The 23,003-nt window shown below is 45.8% G+C and overlaps 1 protein-coding gene across 1 annotated transcript; it reads left to right on the top strand.

Annotated features, from left to right (window-relative positions):
- The first annotated feature begins 21,232 nt into the window (after nucleotides 1-21,232).
- On the top strand, nucleotides 21,233-22,633 carry LOC134965379 (paraneoplastic antigen Ma1 homolog). The gene has a single exon (XM_063941844.1). It carries the CDS (start codon nucleotides 21,233-21,235, stop codon nucleotides 22,631-22,633), a length of 1,401 nt encoding a protein of 466 aa, XP_063797914.1.
- Nucleotides 22,634-23,003: the final 370 nt, after the last annotated feature.

Below are 23,003 nucleotides of genomic sequence, written 5' to 3'. Positions count from 1 at the left end.
TGGTTTGCAGGAGCGTACACACCATGCGATCGTACAAGAAAGACAAGAGAGAGGTGACAGCACACCTTAATATATAGAATAAAAGTAGAAATAGAAAGTTGTGCAATAATCTCTTACCACACGTTTTCACTTATTAAAATGCACAGAAAAAACATGGAATCACCCTTGTAAATATGTTGTCATTTCTTCATATTGTCTGTAAGCTCATAGGATATTACCAATATAAAGAGATCCTTCAATGTCCATCTAATGAGTCCCGCAATTCATTAGGTGAATCCACGTTTCCACAACAGGAAGAGAAAGACCAGCAGTGCAGATAACTCAAGGTAATTGGACAAATTTAATGTACATAGCACTCACATTTCATATATTAGACACAAGCATGTAAAAACACCCGACTGGTGACGGGTCATCTTATACCCCAACTGGACCTGACGATAATCGGTAGGAAAAGAAGGAGCCTGGACACTCCAGCAACCCACACGTGGTATCCAAGCTCAGGGTAGAATAACTCGGTTGGTCAGTGTCAGAAGCAACTCACGCTTCATGCGTTTCAAACCTTGCGGTTCTTCCTCAGAAGCGTCTGGTGGCTAGGGACATTGATGGAGGTTTATGCCTTTTCTAATGAGGAGCAGGTGCCCACACTTAAAACATTATAAAGTGTTATGCAATGCAGAATGTCTGATCGGCTCTAGTGATGTGCACCGGACATTTTTCGGGTTTTGTGTTTTGGTTTTGGATTCGGTTCCGCGGCCGTGTTTTGGATTCGGACGCGTTTTGGCAAAATGTCCCTGAAATTTTTTTGTCGGATTCGGGTGTGTTTTGGATTCGGGTGTTTTTTTACAAAAAAACCCTCAAAAACAGCTTAAATCATATAATTTGGGGGTCATTTTGATGCCATAGTATTATTAACCTCAATAACCATAATTTCCACTCATTTCCAGTCTATTCTGAACAACTCACACCTAACAATATTATTTTTAGTCCTAAAATTTGCACCGAGGTCACTGTGTGACTAAGCTAAGCGACCCAAGTGGCCGACACAAACACCTGGCCCATCTAGGAGTGGCACTGCAGTGTCAGACAGGATGGCACTTCAAAAAATAGTCCCCAAACAGCACATGATGCAAAGAAAAAAAGAGGTGCACCAAGGTCGCTGGATGGCTAAGCTAAGCGACCCAAGTGGCTGACACAAACACCTGGCCCATCTAGGAGTGGGACTGCAGTGTCAGACAGGATGGCCCTTCAAAAAATAGTTACCAAACAGCACATGATGCAAAGAAAAAAAGAGGTGCACCAAGGTCGCTGTGTGACTAAGCTAAGCGACCCAAGTGGCCGACACAAACACCTGGCCCATCTAGGAGTGGCACTGCAGTGTCAGACAGGATGGCACTTCAAAAAATAGTCCCCAAACAGCACATGATGCAAAGAAAAAAAGAGGTGCACCAAGGTCGCTGGATGGCTAAGCTAAGCGACCCAAGTGGCTGACACAAACACCTGGCCCATCTAGGAGTGGGACTGCAGTGTCAGACAGGATGGCCCTTCAAAAAATAGTTACCAAACAGCACATGATGCAAAGAAAAAAAGAGGTGCACCAAGGTCGCTGTGTGACTAAGCTAAGCGACCCAAGTGGCCGACACAAACACCTGGCCCATCTAGGAGTGGCACTGCAGTGTCAGACAGGATGGCACTTCAAAAAATAGTCCCCAAACAGCACATGATGCAAAGAAAAAAAGAGGTGCACCAAGGTCGCTGGATGGCTAAGCTAAGCGACCCAAGTGGCTGACACAAACACCTGGCCCATCTAGGAGTGGGACTGCAGTGTCAGACAGGATGGCCCTTCAAAAAATAGTTACCAAACAGCACATGATGCAAAGAAAAAAAGAGGTGCACCAAGGTCGCTGTGTGACTAAGCTAAGCGACCCAAGTGGCCGACACAAACACCTGGCCCATCTAGGAGTGGCACTGCAGTGTCAGACAGGATGGCAGATTAAAAAAATTGTCCCCAAACAGCACATGATGCAAAGAAAAAAAGAGGCGCAATGAGGTAGCTGTGAGAATAAGCTAAGCGACCCAAGTGGCCGACACAAACACCTGGCCCATCTAGGAGTGGAACTGCAGTATCAGACAGGATGGCAGATTAAAAAAATTGTCCCCAAACAGCACATGACGCAAAGAAAAAAAGAGGCGCAATGAGGTAGCTGTGTAACTAAGCTAAGCAACCCAAGTGGCCGACACAAACACCTGGCCCATCTAGGAGTGGCACTGCAGTGTCAGACAGGATGGCACTTCAAAAAATAGTCCCCAAACAGCACATGATGCTAAGAAAAAAAGAGGCGCAATGAGGTTGCTGTGTGACTAAGCTAAGCAACCCAAGTGGCCGACACAAACACCTGGCCCATCTAGGAGTGGCACTGCAGTGTCAGACAGGATGGCACTTCAAAAAATAGTCCCCAAACAGCACATGATGCAAAGAAAAAAAGAGGCGCAATGAGGTAGCTGTGTGACTAAGCTAAGCGACCCAAGTGGCTGACACAAACACCTGGCCCGTCTAGGAGTGGCACTGCAGTGTCAGACAGGATGGCAGATTAAAAAAATTGTCCCCAAACAGCACATGATGCAAAGAAAAAAAGAGGTGCAATGAGGTAGCTGTGTGACTAAGCTAAGCGACCCAAGTGACCGACACAAACACCTGGCCCATCTAGGAGTGGCACTGCAATGTCAGACAGGATGGCACTTCAAAAAATAGACAGCAAACAGCACATTATGCAAAGAAAAAAAGAGGTACACCAAGGTCGCTGGATGGCTAAGCTAAGCGACCCAAGTGGCCGACACAAACACCTGCTCCATCTAGGAGTGGCACTGCAGTGTCAGACAGGATGGCACTTCAAAAAATAGTCCCCAAACAGCACATGATGCAAAAAAAAAAAGAGGCGCACCAAGGTCGCTGGATGGCTAAGCTAAGCGACCCAAGTGGCCGACACAAACACCTGGCCCATCTAGGAGTGGCACTGCAGTTTTCTAGCGAGAGGATGAGTGCTTCCATCCTCATGTGAAGCTGAACCACTAGCCATGAACATAGGCCAGGCCCTCAGCCGTTCCTTGCCACTCCGTGTCGTAAATGGCACATTGGCAAGTTTACGCTTCTCCTCAGACGATTTTGATTTAGATTTTTGGGTCATTTTACTGAACTTTATTTTTTTGGATTTTACATGCTCTCTACTATGACATTGGTCATCGGCCTTGGCAGACGACGTTGATGGCATTTCATCGTCTCAGCCATGACTAGTGGCAGCAGCTTCAGCACGAGGTGGAAGTGGATCTTGATCTTTCCCTATTTTACTCTCCACATTTTTGTTCTCCATTTTTTAATGTGTGGAATTATATGCCAGTAATATATAAATAGCATTGGCCTACTACTATATATACTGCGCACAACTTAAAAGCACCACAGGTATGGATGGATAGTATACTTGACGACACAGAGGTAGGTAGAGCAGTGGCCTACTGTACCGTACTGCTATATATTACATACTGGTGGTCAGCAAAATTATGCACTGTCCTACTACTATATATATACTGCGCATAAAAACTTAAATGCACCACAGGTATGGATGGATAGTATACTTGACGACACAGAGGTAGGTAGAGCAGTGGCCTACTGTACAGTACTGTTATTAATTATATACTGGTGGTCAGCAAAATTATGCACTGTCCTACTACTATATATATACTGCGCACAAAAACTTAAAAGCACCACGGGTATGGATGGATAGTATACGTGACGACACAGAGGTAGGTAGAGCAGTGGCCTACTGTACCGTACTGCTATATATTATATACTGGTGGTCAGCAAAATTATGCACTGTCCTACTACTATATATATACTGCGCACAAAAACTTAAATGCACCACGGGTATGGATGGATAGTATACTTGACGACACAGAGGTAGGTAGAGCAGTGGCCTACTGTACCGTACTGCTATATATTATATACTGGTGGTCAGCAAAATTATGCACTGTCCTACTACTATATATATACTGCGCATAAAAACTTAAATGCACCACAGGTATGGATGGATAGTATACTTGATGACACAGAGGTAGGTAGAGCAGTGGCCTACTGTACTGTACTGTTATTAATTATACACTGGTGGTCAGCAAAATTATGCACTGTCCTACTACTATATATATACTGCGCACAAAAACTTAAAAGCACCACGGGTATGGATGGATAGTATACTTGACGACACAGAGGTAGGTAGAGCAGTGGCCTACTGTACCGTACTGCTATATATTATATACTGGTGGTCAGCAAAATTATGCACTGTCCTACTACTATATATATACTGCGCACAAAAACTTAAATGCACCACGGGTATGGATGGATAGTATACTTGACGACACAGAGGTAGGTGGAGCAGTGGCCTACTGTACCGTACTGCTATATATTATATACTGGTGGTCAGCAAAATTATGCACTGTCCTACTACTATATATATACTGCGCACAAAAACTTAAATGCACCACAGGTATGGATGGATAGTATACTTGACGACACAGAGGTAGGTAGAGCAGTGGCCTACTGTACCGTACTGCTATATATTATATACTGGTGGTCAGCAAAATTATGCGCTGTACTCCTACTATATACTACAATGCAGCACAGATATGGAGCATTTTTCAGGCAGAGATCGTATAATACTGGTGGTCAATGGTCACTGGTCAGCAAAACTCTGCACTGTCCTCCTCCTATATAATACTGGTGGTCCCCAGTCCCCACAATAAAGCACACTGAGCACAGATATTTGCAGCACACTGAGCACAGATATGGAGCGTTTTTCAGGCAGAGAACGTAGATATTTGCAGCACACTGAGCACAGATATTTGCAGCACACTGAGCACAGATATTTGCAGCACACTGAACACAGAAACTTAGAAAACGCCAGCCACGTCCTCTCACTATCATCTCGAATGCACGAGTGAAGATGGCGGTGACGCGCGGCTCCTTATATAGAATACAAATCTCGCGAGAATCCGTCAGCGGGATGATGACGTTCGGGCGCGCTCGGGTTAACCGAGGAAGGCGGTAGGATACGAGTCTGCCTCGGAACCTTGTAAAATGGGTGAAGTTTGGGGGGGTTTGGATTCCGAGGAACCGAACCCGCTCATCACTAATCGGCTCCAGTGTCTGAACTCGCTTTGCGCTCCACCTATGTGCGCATAACTGGAAGTCAAGTCTTTCCATTGGTATGATAAGGAACCTGGAAAGACTTAACTTCTGGTTATGCGCATATAGGTGGTCATTCCGAGTTGTTCGCTCGTTGCCGATTTTCGCTACGGAGCGATTAAGGCAAAAATGCGCATGCGCATGGTACGCAGTGCGTATGCGCTAAGTAAATTTGCTCAAAACTTAGTAGATTTACTCACGGCCGAACGAAGAATTTTCATTGTTGAAGTGATCGGAGTGTGATTGACAGGAAGTGGGTGTTTCTGGGCGGAAACTGGATGTTTTCTATGAGTGTGCGGAAAAACGCAGGCGTGTCAGGCAAAAATGCGGGAGTGTCTGGAGAAACGGGGGAGTGGTTGTCCGGACGCTGGGCGTGTGTGTGACGTCAAACCAGGAACGAAACGGCCTAAACTGATCGCTATTTGTGAGTAGGTCTGGCGCTACTCAGAAACTGCTAAGGAATTTCTTTTCGCTATTTTGCAAATCTTTCGTTCGCTATTCTGCTAAGCTAAGATTCACTCCCAGAGGGCGGCGGCCTAGCGTGTGCAATGCTGCTAAAAGCAACTAACGAGCGAACAACTCGGAATGACCCCCATAATAGGTGGAACGCACGCTGGAACACAAAGCACATTCAGACACTGGAGCCAATTACCTTCAGTTATCTGCACTGCTGGTCGTTCTTTTTCTTTTATGAGAATCACTGTACTGTATGTTGTGGAAATGTGAATTCACCTTATGAATTGCAGAACATAAGGGATTGTAGGTTCTCTCTATATTGGCAATATCCTATGTACTTACAGACAATATGAGGAAATGACAACATATTTACATGGGTGATTACTAGAGATGAGCGGGTTCGGTTCCTCGGAAACCGAACCCGCCAGAACTTCAGGTTTTTTTACACGGGTCCGAGCGACTCGGATCTTCCCGCCTTGCTCGGTTAACCCGAGCGCGCCCGAACGTCATCATCCCGCTGTCGGATTCTCGCGAGGCTCGGATTCTATCGCGAGACTCGGATTCTATATAAGGAGCCGCGCGTCGCCGCCATTTTCACACGTGCATTGAGATTCATAGGGAGAGGACGTGGCTGGCGTCCTCTCCATTTAGAGAAGAGAGTGAGACAGTAGAGAGAGACACAGTAGTAGTAATTTTGGGGAGCATTATTAGGAGGAGTACTACTATACTACTACTACTTGCTGAAGTGATATAGATTAGATAGTGTGACTGTATTAATTATCTGACTTGTGGGGGAGACACTGACAGTGGGGAGCAGTTAGAGTCTGAGAGCAGGACTCAGGAGTACATATAACGTACAGTGCACACTTTTGCTGCCAGAGTCAGTGCCACACTGCCATTGTGAACACACTGACCACCAGACCAGTATAATATATTTTGTGATTGTCTGCTTAGGAGTACTACTTGCAAGTTGCTGATAGTGTGACCAGTGACCTGACCACCAGTTTAATAATCAATCACCACCACCAGTTTAATATATATATATATATATATATATATATAATTGTATATAATATATATATATATATATATAATATTGTATACCACCTACCCGTGTTTTTTTTTTTTTCATTCTTCTTTATATACATACTACTATAGTAGCTTACTGTAGCAGTCTGCGGTGCTGCTGAGCTGACAGTGTCCAGCAGGTCCGTCATCAGTCATTACATAATAAATATATATACCTGTCCGGCTGCAGTACTAGTGATATTATATATACATATATATTGATTTCATCTCATTATCATCCAGTCTATATTAGCAGCAGACACAGTACGTTAGTCCACGGCTGTAGCTACCTCTGTGTCGGCACTCGGCAGTCCATCCATAATTGTATACCACCTCACCGTGGTTTTTTTTTTTTCTTTCTTCTTTGTACATACTACTATAGTATAGTAGCTTACTGTAGCAGTCTGCGGTGCTGCTGAGCTGACAGTGTCCAGCAGGTCCGTCATCAGTCATTACATAATAAATATACATACCTGTCCGGCTGCAGTACTAGTGATATTATATTGATTTCATCTCATTATCATCCAGTCTATATTAGCAGCAGACACAGTACGTTAGTCCACGGCTGTAGCTACCTCTGTGTCGGCACTCGGCAGTCCATCCATAATTGTATACCACCTCCCCGTGGTTTTTTTTTTTCTTTCTTCTTTGTACATACTACTATAGTATAGTAGCTTACTGTAGCAGTCTGCGGTGCTGCTGAGCTGACAGTGTCCAGCAGGTCCGTCATCAGTCATTACATAATAAATATACATACCTGTCCGGCTGCAGTACTAGTTATATTATATTGATTTCATCTCATTATCATCCAGTCTATATTAGCAGCAGACACAGTACGATAGTCCACGGCTGTAGCTACCTCTGTGTCGGCACTCGGCAGTCCATCCATAATTGTATACCACCTCCCCGTGTTTTTTTTTTTTCTTTCTTCTTTGTACATACTACTATAGTATAGTAGCTTACTGTAGCAGTCTGCGGTGCTGCTGAGCTGACAGTGTCCAGCAGGTCCGTCATCAGTCATTACATAATAAATATACATACCTGTCCGGCTGCAGTACTAGTGATATTATATTGATTTCATCTCATTATCATCCAGTCTATATTAGCAGCAGACACAGTACGTTAGTCCACGGCTGTAGCTACCTCTGTGTCGGCACTCGGCAGTCCATCCATAATTGTATACTAGTATCCATCCATCTCCATTGTTTACCTGAGGTGCCTTTTAGTTGTGCCTATTATTAAAATATGGAGAACAAAAATGTTGAGGTTCCAAAATTAGGGAAAGATCAAGATCCACTTCCACCTCGTGCTGAAGCTGCTGCCACTAGTCATGGCCGAGACGATGAAATGCCAGCAACGTCGTCTGCCAAGGCCGATGCCCAATGTCATAGTACAGAGCATGTAAAATCCAAAACACCAAATATCAGTAAAAAAGGACTCCAAAATCTAAAATAAAATTGTCGGAGGAGAAGCGTAAACTTGCCAATATGCCATTTACCACACGGAGTGGCAAGGAACGGCTGAGGCCCTGGCCTATGTTCATGGCTAGTGGTTCAGCTTCACATGAGGATGGAAGCACTCAGCCTCTCGCTAGAAAAATGAAAAGACTCAAGCTGGCAAAAGCACCGCAAATAACTGTGCGTTCTTCGAAATCCCAAATCCACAAGGAGAGTCCGACTCCAATTGTGTCGGTTGCGATGCCTGACCTTCCCAACACTGGACGTGAAGAGCATGCGCCTTCCACCATTTGCACGCCCCCTGCAAGTGCTGGAAGGAGCACCCGCAGTCCAGTTCCTGATAGTCAGATTGAAGATGTCAGTGTTGAAGTACACCAGGATGAGGAGGATATGGGTGTTGCTGGCGCTGGGGAGGAAATTGACCAGGAGGATTCTGATGGTGAGGTGGTTTGTTTAAGTCAGGCACCCGGGGAGACACCTGTTGTCCGTGGGAGGAATAGGGCCATTGACATGCCTGGTCAAAATACAAAAAAAAATCAGCTCTTCGGTGTGGAAGTATTTCACCAGAAATGCGGACAACATTTGTCAAGCTGTGTGTTGCCTTTGTCAAGCTGTAATAAGTAGGGGTAAGGACGTTAACCACCTCGGAACATCCTCCCTTATACGTCACCTGCAGCGCATTCATAATAAGTCAGTGACAAGTTCAAAAACTTTGGGCGACAGCGGAAGCAGTCCACTGACCAGTAAATCCCTTCCTCTTGTAACCAAGCTCACGCAAACCACCCCACCAACTCCCTCAGTGTCAATTTCCTCCTTCCCCAGGAATGCCAATAGTCCTGCAGGCCATGTCACTGGCAATTCTGACGATTCCTCTCCTGCCTGGGATTCCTCCGATGCATCCTTGCGTGTAACGCCTACTGCTGCTGGCGCTGCTGTTGTTGCTGCTGGGAGTCGATGGTCATCCCAGAGGGGAAGTCGTAAGCCCACTTGTACTACTTCCAGTAAGCAATTGACTGTCCAACAGTCCTTTGCGAGGAAGATGAAATATCACAGCGGTCATCCTGCTGCAAAGCGGATAACTGAGGCCTTGACAACTATGTTGGTGTTAGACGTGCGTCCGGTATCCGCCGTTAGTTCACAGGGAACTAGACAATTTCTTGAGGTAGTGTGCCCCCGTTACCAAATACCATCTAGGTTCCACTTCTCTAGGCAGGCGATACCGATAATGTACACGGACGTCAGAAAAAGACTCACCAGTGTCCTAAAAAATGCAGTTGTACCCAATGTCCACTTAACCACGGACATGTGGACAAGTGGAGCAGGGCAGGGTCAGGACTATATGACTGTGACAGCCCACTGGGTAGATGTATGGACTCCCGCCGCAAGAACAGCAGCGGCGGCACCAGTAGCAGCATCTCGCAAACGCCAACTCTTTCCTAGGCAGGCTACGCTTTGTATCACCGCTTTCCAGAATACGCACACAGCTGAAAACCTCTTACGGCAACTGAGGAAGATCATCGCGGAATGGCTTACCCCAATTGGACTCTCCTGTGGATTTGTGGCATCGGACAACGCCAGCAATATTGTGTGTGCATTAAATAAGGGCAAATTCCAGCACGTCCCATGTTTTGCACATACCTTGAATTTGGTGGTGCAGAATTTTTTAAAAAACGACAGGGGCGTGCAAGAGATGCTGTCGGTGGCCAGAAGAATTGCGGGACACTTTCGGCGTACAGGCACCACGTACAGAAGACTGGAGCACCACCAAAAACAACTGAACCTGCCCTGCCATCATCTGAAACAAGAAGTGGTAACGAGGTGGAATTCAACCCTCTATATGCTTCAGAGGTTGGAGGAGCAGCAAAAGGCCATTCAAGCCTATACAATTGAGCACGATATAGGAGGTGGAATGCACCTGTCTCAAGCGCAGTGGAGAATGATTTCAACATTGTGCAAGGTTCTGATGCCCTTTGAACTTGCCACACGTGAAGTCAGTTCAGACACTGCCAGCCTGAGTCAGGTCATTCCCCTCATCAGGCTTTTGCAGAAGAAGCTGGAGACATTGAAGGAGGAGCTAACACGGAGCAATTCCGCTAGGTATGTGGGACTTGTGGATGGAGCCCTTAATTCGCTTAACAAGGATTCACGGGTGGTCAATCTGTTGAAATCAGAGCACTACATTTTGGCCACCGTGCTCGATCCTAGATTTAAAGCCTACCTTGGATCTCTCTTTCCGGCAGACACAAGTCTGCTGGGGTTCAAAGACCTGCTGGTGACAAAATTGTCAAGTCAAGCGGAACGCGACCTGTCAACATCTCCTCCTTCACATTCTCCCGCAACTGGGGGTGCGAGGAAAAGGCTCAGAATTCCGAGCCCACCCGCTGGCGGTGATGCAGGGCAGTCTGGAGCGACTGCTGATGCTGACATCTGGTCCGGACTGAAGGACCTGACAACGATTACGGACATGTCGTCTACTGTCACTGCATATGATTCTCTCACCATTGAAAGAATGGTGGAGGATTATATGAGTGACCGCATCCAAGTAGGCACGTCACACAGTCCGTACTTATACTGGCAGGAAAAAGAGGCAATTTGGAGGCCCTTGCACAAACTGGCTTTATTCTACCTAAGTTGCCCTCCCACAAGTGTGTACTCCGAAAGAGTGTTTAGTGCCGCCGCTCACCTTGTCAGCAATCGGCGTACGAGGTTACATCCAGAAAATGTGGAGAAGATGATGTTCATTAAAATGAATTATAATCAATTCCTCCGTGGAGACATTCACCAGCAGCAATTGCCTCCACAAAGTACACAGGGAGCTGAGATGGTGGATTCCAGTGGGGACGAATTGATAATCTGTGAGGAGGGGGATGTACACGGTGATATATCGGAGGATGATGATGAGGTGGAGATCGTGCCTCTGTAGAGCCAGTTTGTGCAAGGAGCGATTAATTGCTTCTTTTTTGGTGGGGGTCCAAACCAACCCGTCATTTCAGTCACAGTCGTGTGGCAGACCCTGTCACTGAAATGATGGGTTGGTTAAAGTGTGCATGTCCTGTTTATACAACATAAGGGTGGGTGGGAGGGCCCAAGGACAATTCCATCTTGCACCTCTTTTTTCTTTAATTTTTCTAAATTTAATTAATTAATTAATTTTTCTTAATTTAATTTTTTGCGTCATGTGCTGTTTGGGGAGGGTTTTTTGGAAGGGCCATCCTGCGTTCCACTGCAGTGCCACTCCTAGATGGGCCCGGTGTTTGTGTCGGCCACTAGGGTCGCTTATCTTACTCACACAGCTACCTCATTGCGCCTCTTTTTTTCTTTGCGTCATGTGCTGTTTGGGGAGGGTTTTTTTGGAAGGGCCATCCTGCGTGCCACTGCAGTGCCACTCCTAGATGGGCCCGGTGTTTGTGTCGGCCACTAGGGTCGCTTAGCTTACTCACACAGCTACCTCATTGCGCCTCTTTTTTTCTTTGCGTCATGTGCTGTTTGGGGAGGGTTTTTTGGAAGGGACATCCTGCGTGCCACTGCAGTGCCACTCCTAGATGGGCCCGGTGTTTGTGTCGGCCACTAGGGTCGCTTATCTTACTCACACAGCTACCTCATTGCGCCTCTTTTTTTCTTTGCGTCATGTGCTGTTTGGGGAGGGTTTTTTTGGAAGGGCCATCCTGCGTGCCACTGCAGTGCCACTCCTAGATGGGCCCGGTGTTTGTGTCGGCCACTAGGGTCGCTTCTCTTACTCACACAGCTACCTCATTGCGCCTCTTTTTTTCTTTACGTCATGTGCTGTTTGGGGAGGGTTTTTTGGAAGGGACATCCTGCGTGACACTGCAGTGCCACTCCTAGATGGGCCCGGTGTTTGTGTCGGCCACTAGGGTCGCTTAGCTTACTCACACAGCTACCTCATTGCGCCTCTTTTTTTCTTTGCGTCATGTGCTGTTTGGGGAGGGTTTTTTGGAAGGGACATCCTGCGTGACACTGCAGTGCCACTCCTAGATGGGCCCAGTGTTTGTGTCGGCCACTAGGGTCGCTTAGCTTACTCACACAGCTACCTCATTGCGCCTCTTTTTTTCTTTGCGTCATGTGCTGTTTGGGGAGGGTTTTTTGGAAGGGACATCCTGCGTGACACTGCAGTGCCACTCCTAGATGGGCCCGGTGTTTGTGTCGGCCACTAGGGTCGCTTAGCTTACTCACACAGCTACCTCATTGCGCCTCTTTTTTTCTTTGCGTCATGTGCTGTTTGGGGAGGGTTTTTTGGAAGGGACATCCTGCGTGCCACTGCAGTGCCACTCCTAGATGGGCCCGGTGTTTGTGTCGGCCACTAGGGTCGCTTATCTTACTCACACAGCTACCTCATTGCGCCTCTTTTTTTCTTTGCGTCATGTGCTGTTTGGGGAGGGTTTTTTGGAAGGGCCATCCTGCGTGCCACTGCAGTGCCACTCCTAGATGGGCCCGGTGTTTGTGTCTGCCACTAGGGTCGCTTATCTTACTCACACAGCTACCTCATTGCGCCTCTTTTTTTCTTTGCGTCATGTGCTGTTTGGGGAGGGTTTTTTGGAAGGGACATCCTGCGTGACACTGCAGTGCCACTCCTAGATGGGCCAGGTGTTTGTGTCGGCCACTAGGGTCGCTTAGCTTACTCACACAGCTACCTCATTGCGCCTCTTTTTTTCTTTGCGTCATGTGCTGTTTGGGGATTGTTTTTTGGAAGGGACATCCTGCGTGACACTGCAGTGCCACTCCTAGATGGGCCAGGTGTTTGTGTCGGCCACTAGGGTCGCTTAGCTTAGTCATCCAGCGACCTCGGTGCAAATTTTAGGACTAAAAATAATATTGTGAGGTGTGAGGTATTCAGAATAGACTGAAAATGAGTGTAAATTATGGTTTTTGAGGTTAATAATACTTTGGGATCAAAATGACCCCCAAATTCTATGATTTAAGCTGTTTTTTAGTGTTTTTTGAAAAAAACACCCGAATCCAAAACACACCCGAATCCGACAAAAAAAAAACGGTGAGGTTTTGCCAAAACGCGGTCGAACCCAAAACACGGCCGCGGAACCGAACCCAAAACCAAAACACAAAACCCGAAAAATTTCCGGCGCTCATCTCTAGTGATTACATGTTTTTTTCTATGCATTCCATACTTGCCTACCTGACCCTCTCCATGAGGGAGAAAATGCTCTGTTCCTGGACTTTCCTGGTAATGTATGATTGCCATCACCTGTGGTGAAACACCATTCTTATCAATTAACTAGCTTACCACAGGTGCTGGCAATCATACATTACCAGGAAAGTCCAGGAACAGAGCATTTTCTCCCTCATGGAGAGGGTCAGGTAGGCAAGTATGATGCATTCTAATAAGTGAGAACGTGTGGTAAGAGATGATTGCGCAATTTTCAATTTCTCCTTTTTTAACTATTGGTTAATTGTTGTTGGAACCAAAATGAAGGTTCTGTGGAATAGAAAGATGCTGCATTAGGTTTCTGTTACATATGCACAGTGACCCAGTTTCTATGTTCATTAGCACACCTTAATATGATCCCCCCTCCTCAGCACTAATTAATATGTTACAATGACACAACCCCCCTCCGTAGAACACATTAATATGACACTACCCCCTCCCTAGCATGCATTAATATGACACTACCCCCTCCCTAGCATGCATTAATATGACAATACCCCCCTCCCCAGCATGCATTAATATGACACTACCCCCTCCCTAGCATGCATTAATATGACACCCCCTCCCTAGCATGCATTAATATGACACTACCCCCTCCCTAGCATGCATTAATATGACACGACCCCCTCCCTATCATGCATTAATATGACACTACCCCCTCCCCAGCATGCATTAATATGACACCACCCCCCTCCCTAGCATGCATTAATATGACACTAACCCCTCCCTAGCATGCATTAATATGACACTACCCCTGCCCTAGCATGCTTTATTATGACACTACCCCCTCTCTAGCATGCATTAATATGACACTACCCCCTCCCTAGCATGCATTAATATGGCACTACCCCCTCCCTAGCATGCATTATTATGACACAACCCACTCCCTAGCATGCATTATTATGACACTACCCCCTCCCTAGCATGCATTAATATGACACTACCCCCCTCCCTAGCATGCATTAATATGACACTACCCCCCTCCCTAGCATGCATTAATATGACACTACCCCCTTCCTAGCATGCATTAATATGGCACTACCCCCCTCCCTAGCATGCATTAATATGACACTACCCCCTCCCTAGCATGCATTAATATGACACTACCCCCTCCCTAGCATGCATTAATATGACACTACCCACTCCCTAGCATGCATTAATATGACACTAACACCCTCCCCAGCATGCATTAATATGACACTACCCCCTCCCTAGCATGCATTAATATGGCACTACCCCCCTCCCTAGCATGCATTAATATGACACTACCCCCTCCCTAGCATGCATTAATATGACACTACCCCCTCCCTAGCATGCATTAATATGACACTACCACCCTCCCTAGCATGCATTAATATGACACTACCCCCTCACTAGAACACATTAATATGACACTGTTCCCCTCCCTAGCATGCATTAATATGACAATACCACCCTCGCTAGCATGCATTAATATGACACTACCACCCTCCCTAGCATGCATTAATATGACACTACCCCCTCCCTAGCATGCATTAATATGACACTACCACCCTCCCTAGCATGCATTAATATGACACTACCCCCCTCCCTAGCATGCATTAATATGACACTACCACCCTCCCTAGCATGCATTAATATGACACTACCCCCCTCCCTAGCATGCATTATTATGACACCCCCTTCACCCAGCACACATTATTATGACACCCCCTCCCCCAGCACACATTAATAAGACACCCCTCCCCCAGCACACATTACTATGACACCCCCCTCCCCCAGCACACATTATTATGACACCTCCTCCCCTCAGCACACATTAAGATGACACCCCCTCCCTCAGTACACATTATTATGACACCCCCTCCCCCCAGCACACATTATTATGACACCCCCTCCCCCCAGCACACATTATTATGACACCTCCTCCCCCAGCACACATTATTATGACACCCCCTCCCCCCAGCACACATTACTATGACACCACCTCCCCCAGCACACATTATTATGACACCCACTCTCCCCAGCACACATTATTATGACACACCCTCACCCCAGCACGCATTATTATGACACCCCCTCCCCTCAGCACACATTAAGATGACACCCTTTCCCTCAGTACACATTATTATGACACCCCTTCCCCCCAGCACACATTATTATTACACCCCCTCCCCCCAGCACACATTATTATGACACCCCCTCCCCCAGCACACATTATTATGACACCTCCTCCACCCAGCACACATTATTATGACACCCCCTCCCCCAGCACACATTACTATGACACCACCTCCCCCAGCACACATTATTATGACACCCACTCTCCCCAGCACACATTATTATGACACCCCCTCACCCCAGCTCACATTACTATGACACCCCCTCCCCCAAGCACACATTAATATGACACCCACTCTCCCCAGCACACATTACTATGACAACCCCTCCCCCCAGCACACATTATTATGACACCCCCTCCCCCAGCACACATTACTATGACACCCCTCCCCCCAGCACACATTACTATGACGCCCCCCTCACCCAGCACACATTATTGTGACTCCCCCTCCCCCCAGCACACATTATTATGACACCCCCTCCCCCCAGCACACATTACTATGACACCCCCTCCCCCAGCACACATTATTATGACACCCACTCTCCCCAGCACACATTACTATGACAACCCCTCCCCCAGCACACATTATTATGACACCCCCTCCCCCAACACATAATACTATGACACCCCTCCCCCCAGCACACATTACTATGACACCCCCCTCCCCCAGCACACATTATTATGACACCCCCTCCCCCCAGCACACATTATTATGACACCCCCTCCCCCAGCACACAGTACTATGACACCCCTCCCCCCAGCACACATTACTATGACACCCCCCTCCCCCAGCACACATTATTATGACACCCCCTCCCCTCAACACACATTAAGATGACAACCCCTCCCTCAGTACACATTATTATGACACCCCCTCCCCCCAGCACACATTATTATGACACCCCCTCCCCCAGCACACATTATTATGACACCCCCTCCCCACAGCACACATTACTATGACACCCCCGTCCCCCAGCACATATTATTATGACACCCACTCTCCCCAGCACACATTATTATGACATCCCCTCACCCCAGCAAACATTACTATGACACCCCTCCCCCAAGCACACATTAATATGACTCCCCCTCCCCCCAGCACACATTATTATGACACCCCCTCCCCTCAGCACACATTACTATGACATCCACTCCCCCCAGCACACATTATTATGACACCCCCTTTCCCCCGCACACATTATTATGACACCCCCTCCCCTCAGCACACATTACTATGACACCCTCCTCCCCCCAGCACACATTATTATGACACCCCCTTTCCCCCGCACACATTATTATGACACCCCCTTTCTCCCGCACACATGATTATGACACCCCCTCCCCCAGCACACATTATTATGACACCCCCTTTCCCCCGCACACATTATTATGACACCCCCTCCCCTCAGCACACATTACTATGACACCCCCTCACCCAGCACACATTATTATGACTAGTGATGTGCACCGGACATTTTTCGATTTTTGTGTTTCGGTTTTGGATTCGGTTCCGCGGCCTAGTTTTGGATTCGGACGCGTTTTGGCAAAACCTCCCTGAAAATTTTTTGACGGATTCAGGTGTGTTTTGGATTCGGGTGTTCTTTTACAAAAACCCTCAAAAACAGCTTAAATCATAGAATTTGGGGGTCATTTTGATCCCATAGTATTATTAACCTCAATAACCATAACTTCCACTCATTTCCATTCTATTCTGAACACCTCACACCTCACAATATTATTTTTAGTCCTAAAATTTGCAACGAGGTCGCTGGATGACTAAGCTAAGCGACCCAAGTGGCCGACACAAACACCTGGCCCATCTAGGAGTGGCACTGCAGTGTCAGACAGGATGGCACTTCAAAAAAATAATCCCCAAACAGCACATGATGCAAAGAAAAAAAGAGGCGCACCAAGGTCGCTGTGTGACTAAGCTAAGCGACCCAAGTGGCCGACACAAACACCTGGCCCATCTAGGAGTGGCACTGCAGTTTTCTAGCGAGAGTATGAGTGCTTCCATCCTCATGTGAAGCTGAACCACTAGCCATGAACATAGGCCAGGGCCTCAGCCGTTCCTTGCCACTCCGTGTCAGAAATGGCATATTGGCAAGTTTACTCTTCTCCTCAGACGCTTTTAATTTAGATTTTTGGGTCATTTTACTGAACTTTTAATGTTTTGGATTTTACATGCTCTCTACTATGACATTGGGCATCGGCCTTGGCAGACGACGTTGATGGCATTTCATCGTCTCGGCCATGACTAGTGGCAGCAGCTTCAGCACGAGGTGGAAGTGGATCTTGATCTTTCCCTATTTTACCCTCCACATTTTTGTTCTCCATTTTTTAATGTGTGGAATTATATGCCAGTAATAGATCAACGTATAATACTGGTGGTCACTGGTCAGCAAAACTCTGCACTGTACTCCTCCTATATAATATACTGGTGGTCCCCAGTCCCCACAATAAAGTAGTGTGAGCACAGATATATGCAGCACACTGAGCACAGATATGGAGCCTTTTTCAGGGAAACAACGTATACTGGTAGTCACTGGTCAACAAAACTCTGCACTGTACTCCTCCTATATAATATACTGGTGGTCCCCAGTCCCCACAATAAAGCAGTGTGAGCACAGATATATGCAGCACACTAAGCACAGATATGGAACATTTTTCAGGCAGACAACGTATACTGGTGGTCACTGGTCAGCAAAACTCTGCACTGTACTCCTCCTATATAATATACTGGTGGTCCCCAGAATAAAGATATTTGCACTGCAGCCCCCTGAAACAAAGTGAGAGGACGCCAGCCACGTCCTCTCACTATCATTTCCAATGAACGAGTGAAAAGTGGCGGCAACGCACGGCTTTATATAGAATCCGAATCTCGCGAGAATCCGACAGCGGGATGATGACGTTCGGGCGCGCTCGGGTTAACTGAGCAAGGCGGGAGGATCCGAGTATGCCTCGGAACTGTGTAAAATGGGTGAAGTTCGGGAGGTTTCGATTTCCGAGGAACTGAACCCGCTCATCTCTAATTATGACACCCACTCTCCACAGCACAGATTATTATGACAGCCCCTCCCCCCAGCACACATTACTATGACACCCCCTCCTCCAAACACACATTAATATGACACCCCCTCCCCCCAGCACACATTATTATGACACCCCCTCCCCTCAGCACACATTACTATGACATCCACTCCCCCCAGCACACATTATTATGACACCCCCTCCCCCAGCACACATTATTATGACACCCCCTTTCCTCCGCACACATTATTATGACACCCCCTCACCCGGAACACATTATTATGACACCCCCTTTCCCCAGCACACATTATTATGACACCCACTCCCCCAGAACACATTATTATGACACCCCCTTTCCCCAGCACACATTATTATGACACCCCCTCCCCCAGAACACATTATTATGACACCCCCTCCCCCCAGCACACATTATTATGACACCCCCTCCCCCCAGCACACATTATTATGACACCCCCTACCCCCAGCACACAGTATTATGTAATGCTGTATATATCGAGTAAGGGAATAATATGTATATATTTACTTCACTTTATGTGGTAACACTATTTATATCTAAACTACCATGTACTATATATATATATATATATATATATATATCTATATAGAAATTAGAGTGCTGCCATATATATATTCAGTAGTGTAGTAATGAGACTTGTTTTGCCTGTCACCTGGTAGTGTAGGTGTGAGGTGACCATCAAATTACTATATGGATTGAGATGCACTGGTACCTGATTGGCGGGTCAGGGCACTGGACTGACACTTGTCACATGCAGATACATGTGGTTCACGAGACCTCGGCGGGAAGGATAAGGGGCGCGTGAGACAGATAGACTGTATATATAGAGGCGAGTCGCCGCTGCTGAGGAGATCTTCGGGTGCGCAGCCACGGGAGCAGATCCCCCTCTCCTGCGCCGCTGTGAGGAGCGGTAAACTATCAGCGGGCGCCGGGAGAGAGGAGGCAGCGACTGCTGGCGGTAGTGCACCAGGGACGGACGCGGTACTCACTGCGTGCAGCCGGTTCCAGGAAAGGGCGGAGATCCGGAGGAGCGTCTAGCCCAGGAGGAGGAGCGGAGAGGAGAGAGAGAGCAGGATCGGGGGAGCGCTGCTCTGGAGCGGAGTCACAGCGGCAGTGTCGGCCTTTCAGACGGGCGGCCAGATCAGATGGTGGTAGGCTACCCAGCTGTCACTCTCTCAGCTGCCTCGGACGTCACTGATCTGGGTTAGGCAGCAGCGGTGAGCAGCCAGTCAGTTCCACTGCCCACCAATGATATGACAAAGGGGCGTGGCTACCGTATTGAGCAGCAGGCAATGGGCAGGAGCCTATTGTGAAGACAGCAGAGGTCTGTAAATTAATGCACAACCTCATTGCACATTAGTGACACTGAGTTATCACTTCACCAGGCAATAATTGACATTTACCCAAGACAGGGTATAACAGTGATAGGATATTGGGGGAGAGCTATACAGAGATATTTCTATAATTCAGAGCTGATAACTCTAAGTAAAAGAGGAAACCTTATCTTTACTTTTAACTGAAATAAGGATTCCAGCGGAGATTCTTATAAGGAAAAACACCTGAATAAGACTGTATATATATATATATATATATATATATATATATATATAATAGAAGAAGACTCTTATGTAACTGCAGGATCTATATCAACTATACACAGTCATCATTCTGATATACAAAATAGATATAATTATAGCTTCTCAAAAGACATTGAGTGATAGAAGCACTATCTGGTGGATAAATCAGGCAGCCTTTCTGTCAGTCCTCCTTTACAAACAACAGCTGGCCCATAATTGGATACAATAAGATAACTTTGTAGTGACATTTTGATACAAGTGTCAATTAACAAGTACTAACACCGGTTAGTTGGATTCAGCTACAAGGGATACTATTAAACTCCAGAAGATCATTAAGCAACAACGTGACGATTCACATACTTAGAATATATATATATATATATATATATATATATATATATATTCACTTATAAGAGTCATATTAGTGGAAGACCAATTACCTACTACATATATATATATGCATATATATACTTAAGGGACTTAACATAAATTGTTTATGGACAAAATAAGTTGTATTGTTTTAGTATAGTCTAAGATATTACAGTACATTATAATATATATATTATATTGCCAATTAATAGTTATGTATAACAGAATAATTGGAAAGGTGTATAGAAGTAAACCATTTTAAGGTAGAGAAGGAATTTGAATACCACATAAGAATAATAAGGCCATTAAGGTTTTAGACATACTAACCATGTGTTTATAAAGAATTAATATGTTTAGTTAATGTTTATAGCAGTAAGGTTCTAAGGAATTTGGTACAGCTACTGTTAATTAAATGTGTATGAATTGAGTTTTATTAATTCACAGTAAAAGTAATTTCATTAAGAGAATTTGGTTTGTATTGTGGGTACTTACCTGAGGAGAAGTATAGGTCGGTGGAGTTAGGATAAACCGATAATCCGAGGTTGCATCTTTAATACAATATATAATATATAAAGGTTTTCCCAAACTTATCCTATTATAATAGGTTACCACCTAAAAAAACAAAAGTTTGGGTGGAGGCACTTAGAAAGGTAAACTCTCTGACAAGTAAGACGAAAAAGGGTTACATTTTGGAGGCACTGAGCTGAGATACGAATAAATAGATAAAAATGGAGATTAGTAGAGAAGATATCTATAGTTGGTGTAGAAGTAAAGGGGTAGATGTACAGAAAAGTGTGAGCATTCTGGGAAATTTTGTAGATGTTACTGAAGAAGATATTATAAGTGAAGTAAAGAAAATGTATGGAGTGAAACAACCACATATTATAGATAAATGGAAAGGTGTTAGTGAGGAAACATGTGCCATTTTAATCAGTAATGACAATCAGCTAGATGCTTCGGTAATCCCAGCTAATATTTTAATAGAAAGGGTACCGGATAGGAGATGGCAAGTGATGTGGCCTTTGGATAAGTATGCGGATGAAGGAGAGAAGGCCATAATTAAAGAAGATAGTAAAGTAGAGAGTACTAGTGCGGAGTGTTACCATAATAATAGTAATACCTCAGAAGAAGCGTCAATGGGTGATGAAAAAATAGACCCTCAAGTTGAGAATGTAATGGATAAAGTTGTAAGCCATTTTGAAAGATGGAATTATGGAGGGGGGTATAGGAGACTAAGGATATTTTCAGGGGTAATTCCCGTTCCAACTGGAGAAGAGAGTTATGATGTATGGAGGGAGGCGGCAGTGCAACATTCTGAAGAGTGGAGGTGTCCGGAGCATATTAAAAAGCAGAGAATTGTAGAGAGCTTAAGGGGACCAGCTATGGGGATCATTCATGCCACGAGGAGAAGTAATTCCCATGCTACCCTAAAAGACTATTTTGAGGCGCTGGACTATTCTTTTGGTATGATAGAAGATGTAGGAGACCTGCTGTCTCGATTGAACCAGACCTATCAAGAACCCAATGAAACTCTCACCAGTTATATCTATCGCTTAGACAAGATTCTTTACAAACTGTTAGATAAAGGAGGGATTAATCCCCCAGAAATTGATGCCAAGAGATTGAAGTACATTCTGAGAGAGGCTCTGACTACCAATCCTGTAGCTCAAAGATTACGGTGTAGTATGTCTAGGGATCCTCCTCTTACATTAGGAGAATTGATAAGAGAGGTCAAATTGGAAGAGGTGCAGATTGAACACCGAGAGAAAAGTCTAAAACGAGTCAAAGTTATTGTTCCTACACCTGAAGTTCCTTCCGTTAATGAACAATTGTTAAAAGTATTAGAGGAGCAAAATAAGAAATTGGATCAGTTAATTTCTTTACAGAATACATCATCTTCCAATTCCCGGATACCTCCTTCTGGCAGAGGGAGAGGATTCAGTCGAAGACAAGATAATAGGAGTAATTTCACTTGTTACCGATGTGGACAGTTAGGACACCGTTCTTTTGAATGTGTACAGAATGAAGGTTCCCAATTAATCGCGAACAGTATGGAGTCAAGGTCAGCATCGAGGACGGAAAACGTGCAAGGGATGCCGATGAACCCCGCATCGACTCCCAGATTATAACCGTATGTTCAATGGGGAGTACCCAGTGGTCCAACCTAGTTCCCAGTGGAATAATTGGACAAGCGCCAATGGTACCGGCATTGATCAATGGAAAGGCATGTCAAGTTTTATTGGACAGTGGGTCACAGGTGTCAATCATATTTGAAAGTTGGTACAGACAATATCTTTCTGATGTACAAATATTGCCCTTTGATGGACTTGTGATCTGGGGTCTGAGCGACTAAAAATACCCTTATCTAGGGTATGTGACCACTCAAATTGAATTCACAGATGAAGCCACAGGGTATCAAGCTCCCCTTCCTTTTTTTGGCATTAGTGTGCCCTGACTCTCCATCAGATTAGGGAGTGGTATCAATTATCGTAGGGACAA

This window comes from Pseudophryne corroboree, chromosome 10, assembly GCF_028390025.1.
Source record: "Pseudophryne corroboree isolate aPseCor3 chromosome 10, aPseCor3.hap2, whole genome shotgun sequence".
NCBI lineage: Eukaryota > Metazoa > Chordata > Amphibia > Anura > Myobatrachidae > Pseudophryne > Pseudophryne corroboree.
This window is presented reverse-complemented; position numbering and strand designations above follow the sequence as displayed.

Excerpts from the sequence above, each read along its gene's own strand:
- LOC134965379 (XM_063941844.1), top strand. The coding sequence starts at position 21,233 with ATGGAGATTAGTAGAGAAGATATCTATAGTTGGTGTAGAAGTAAAGGG.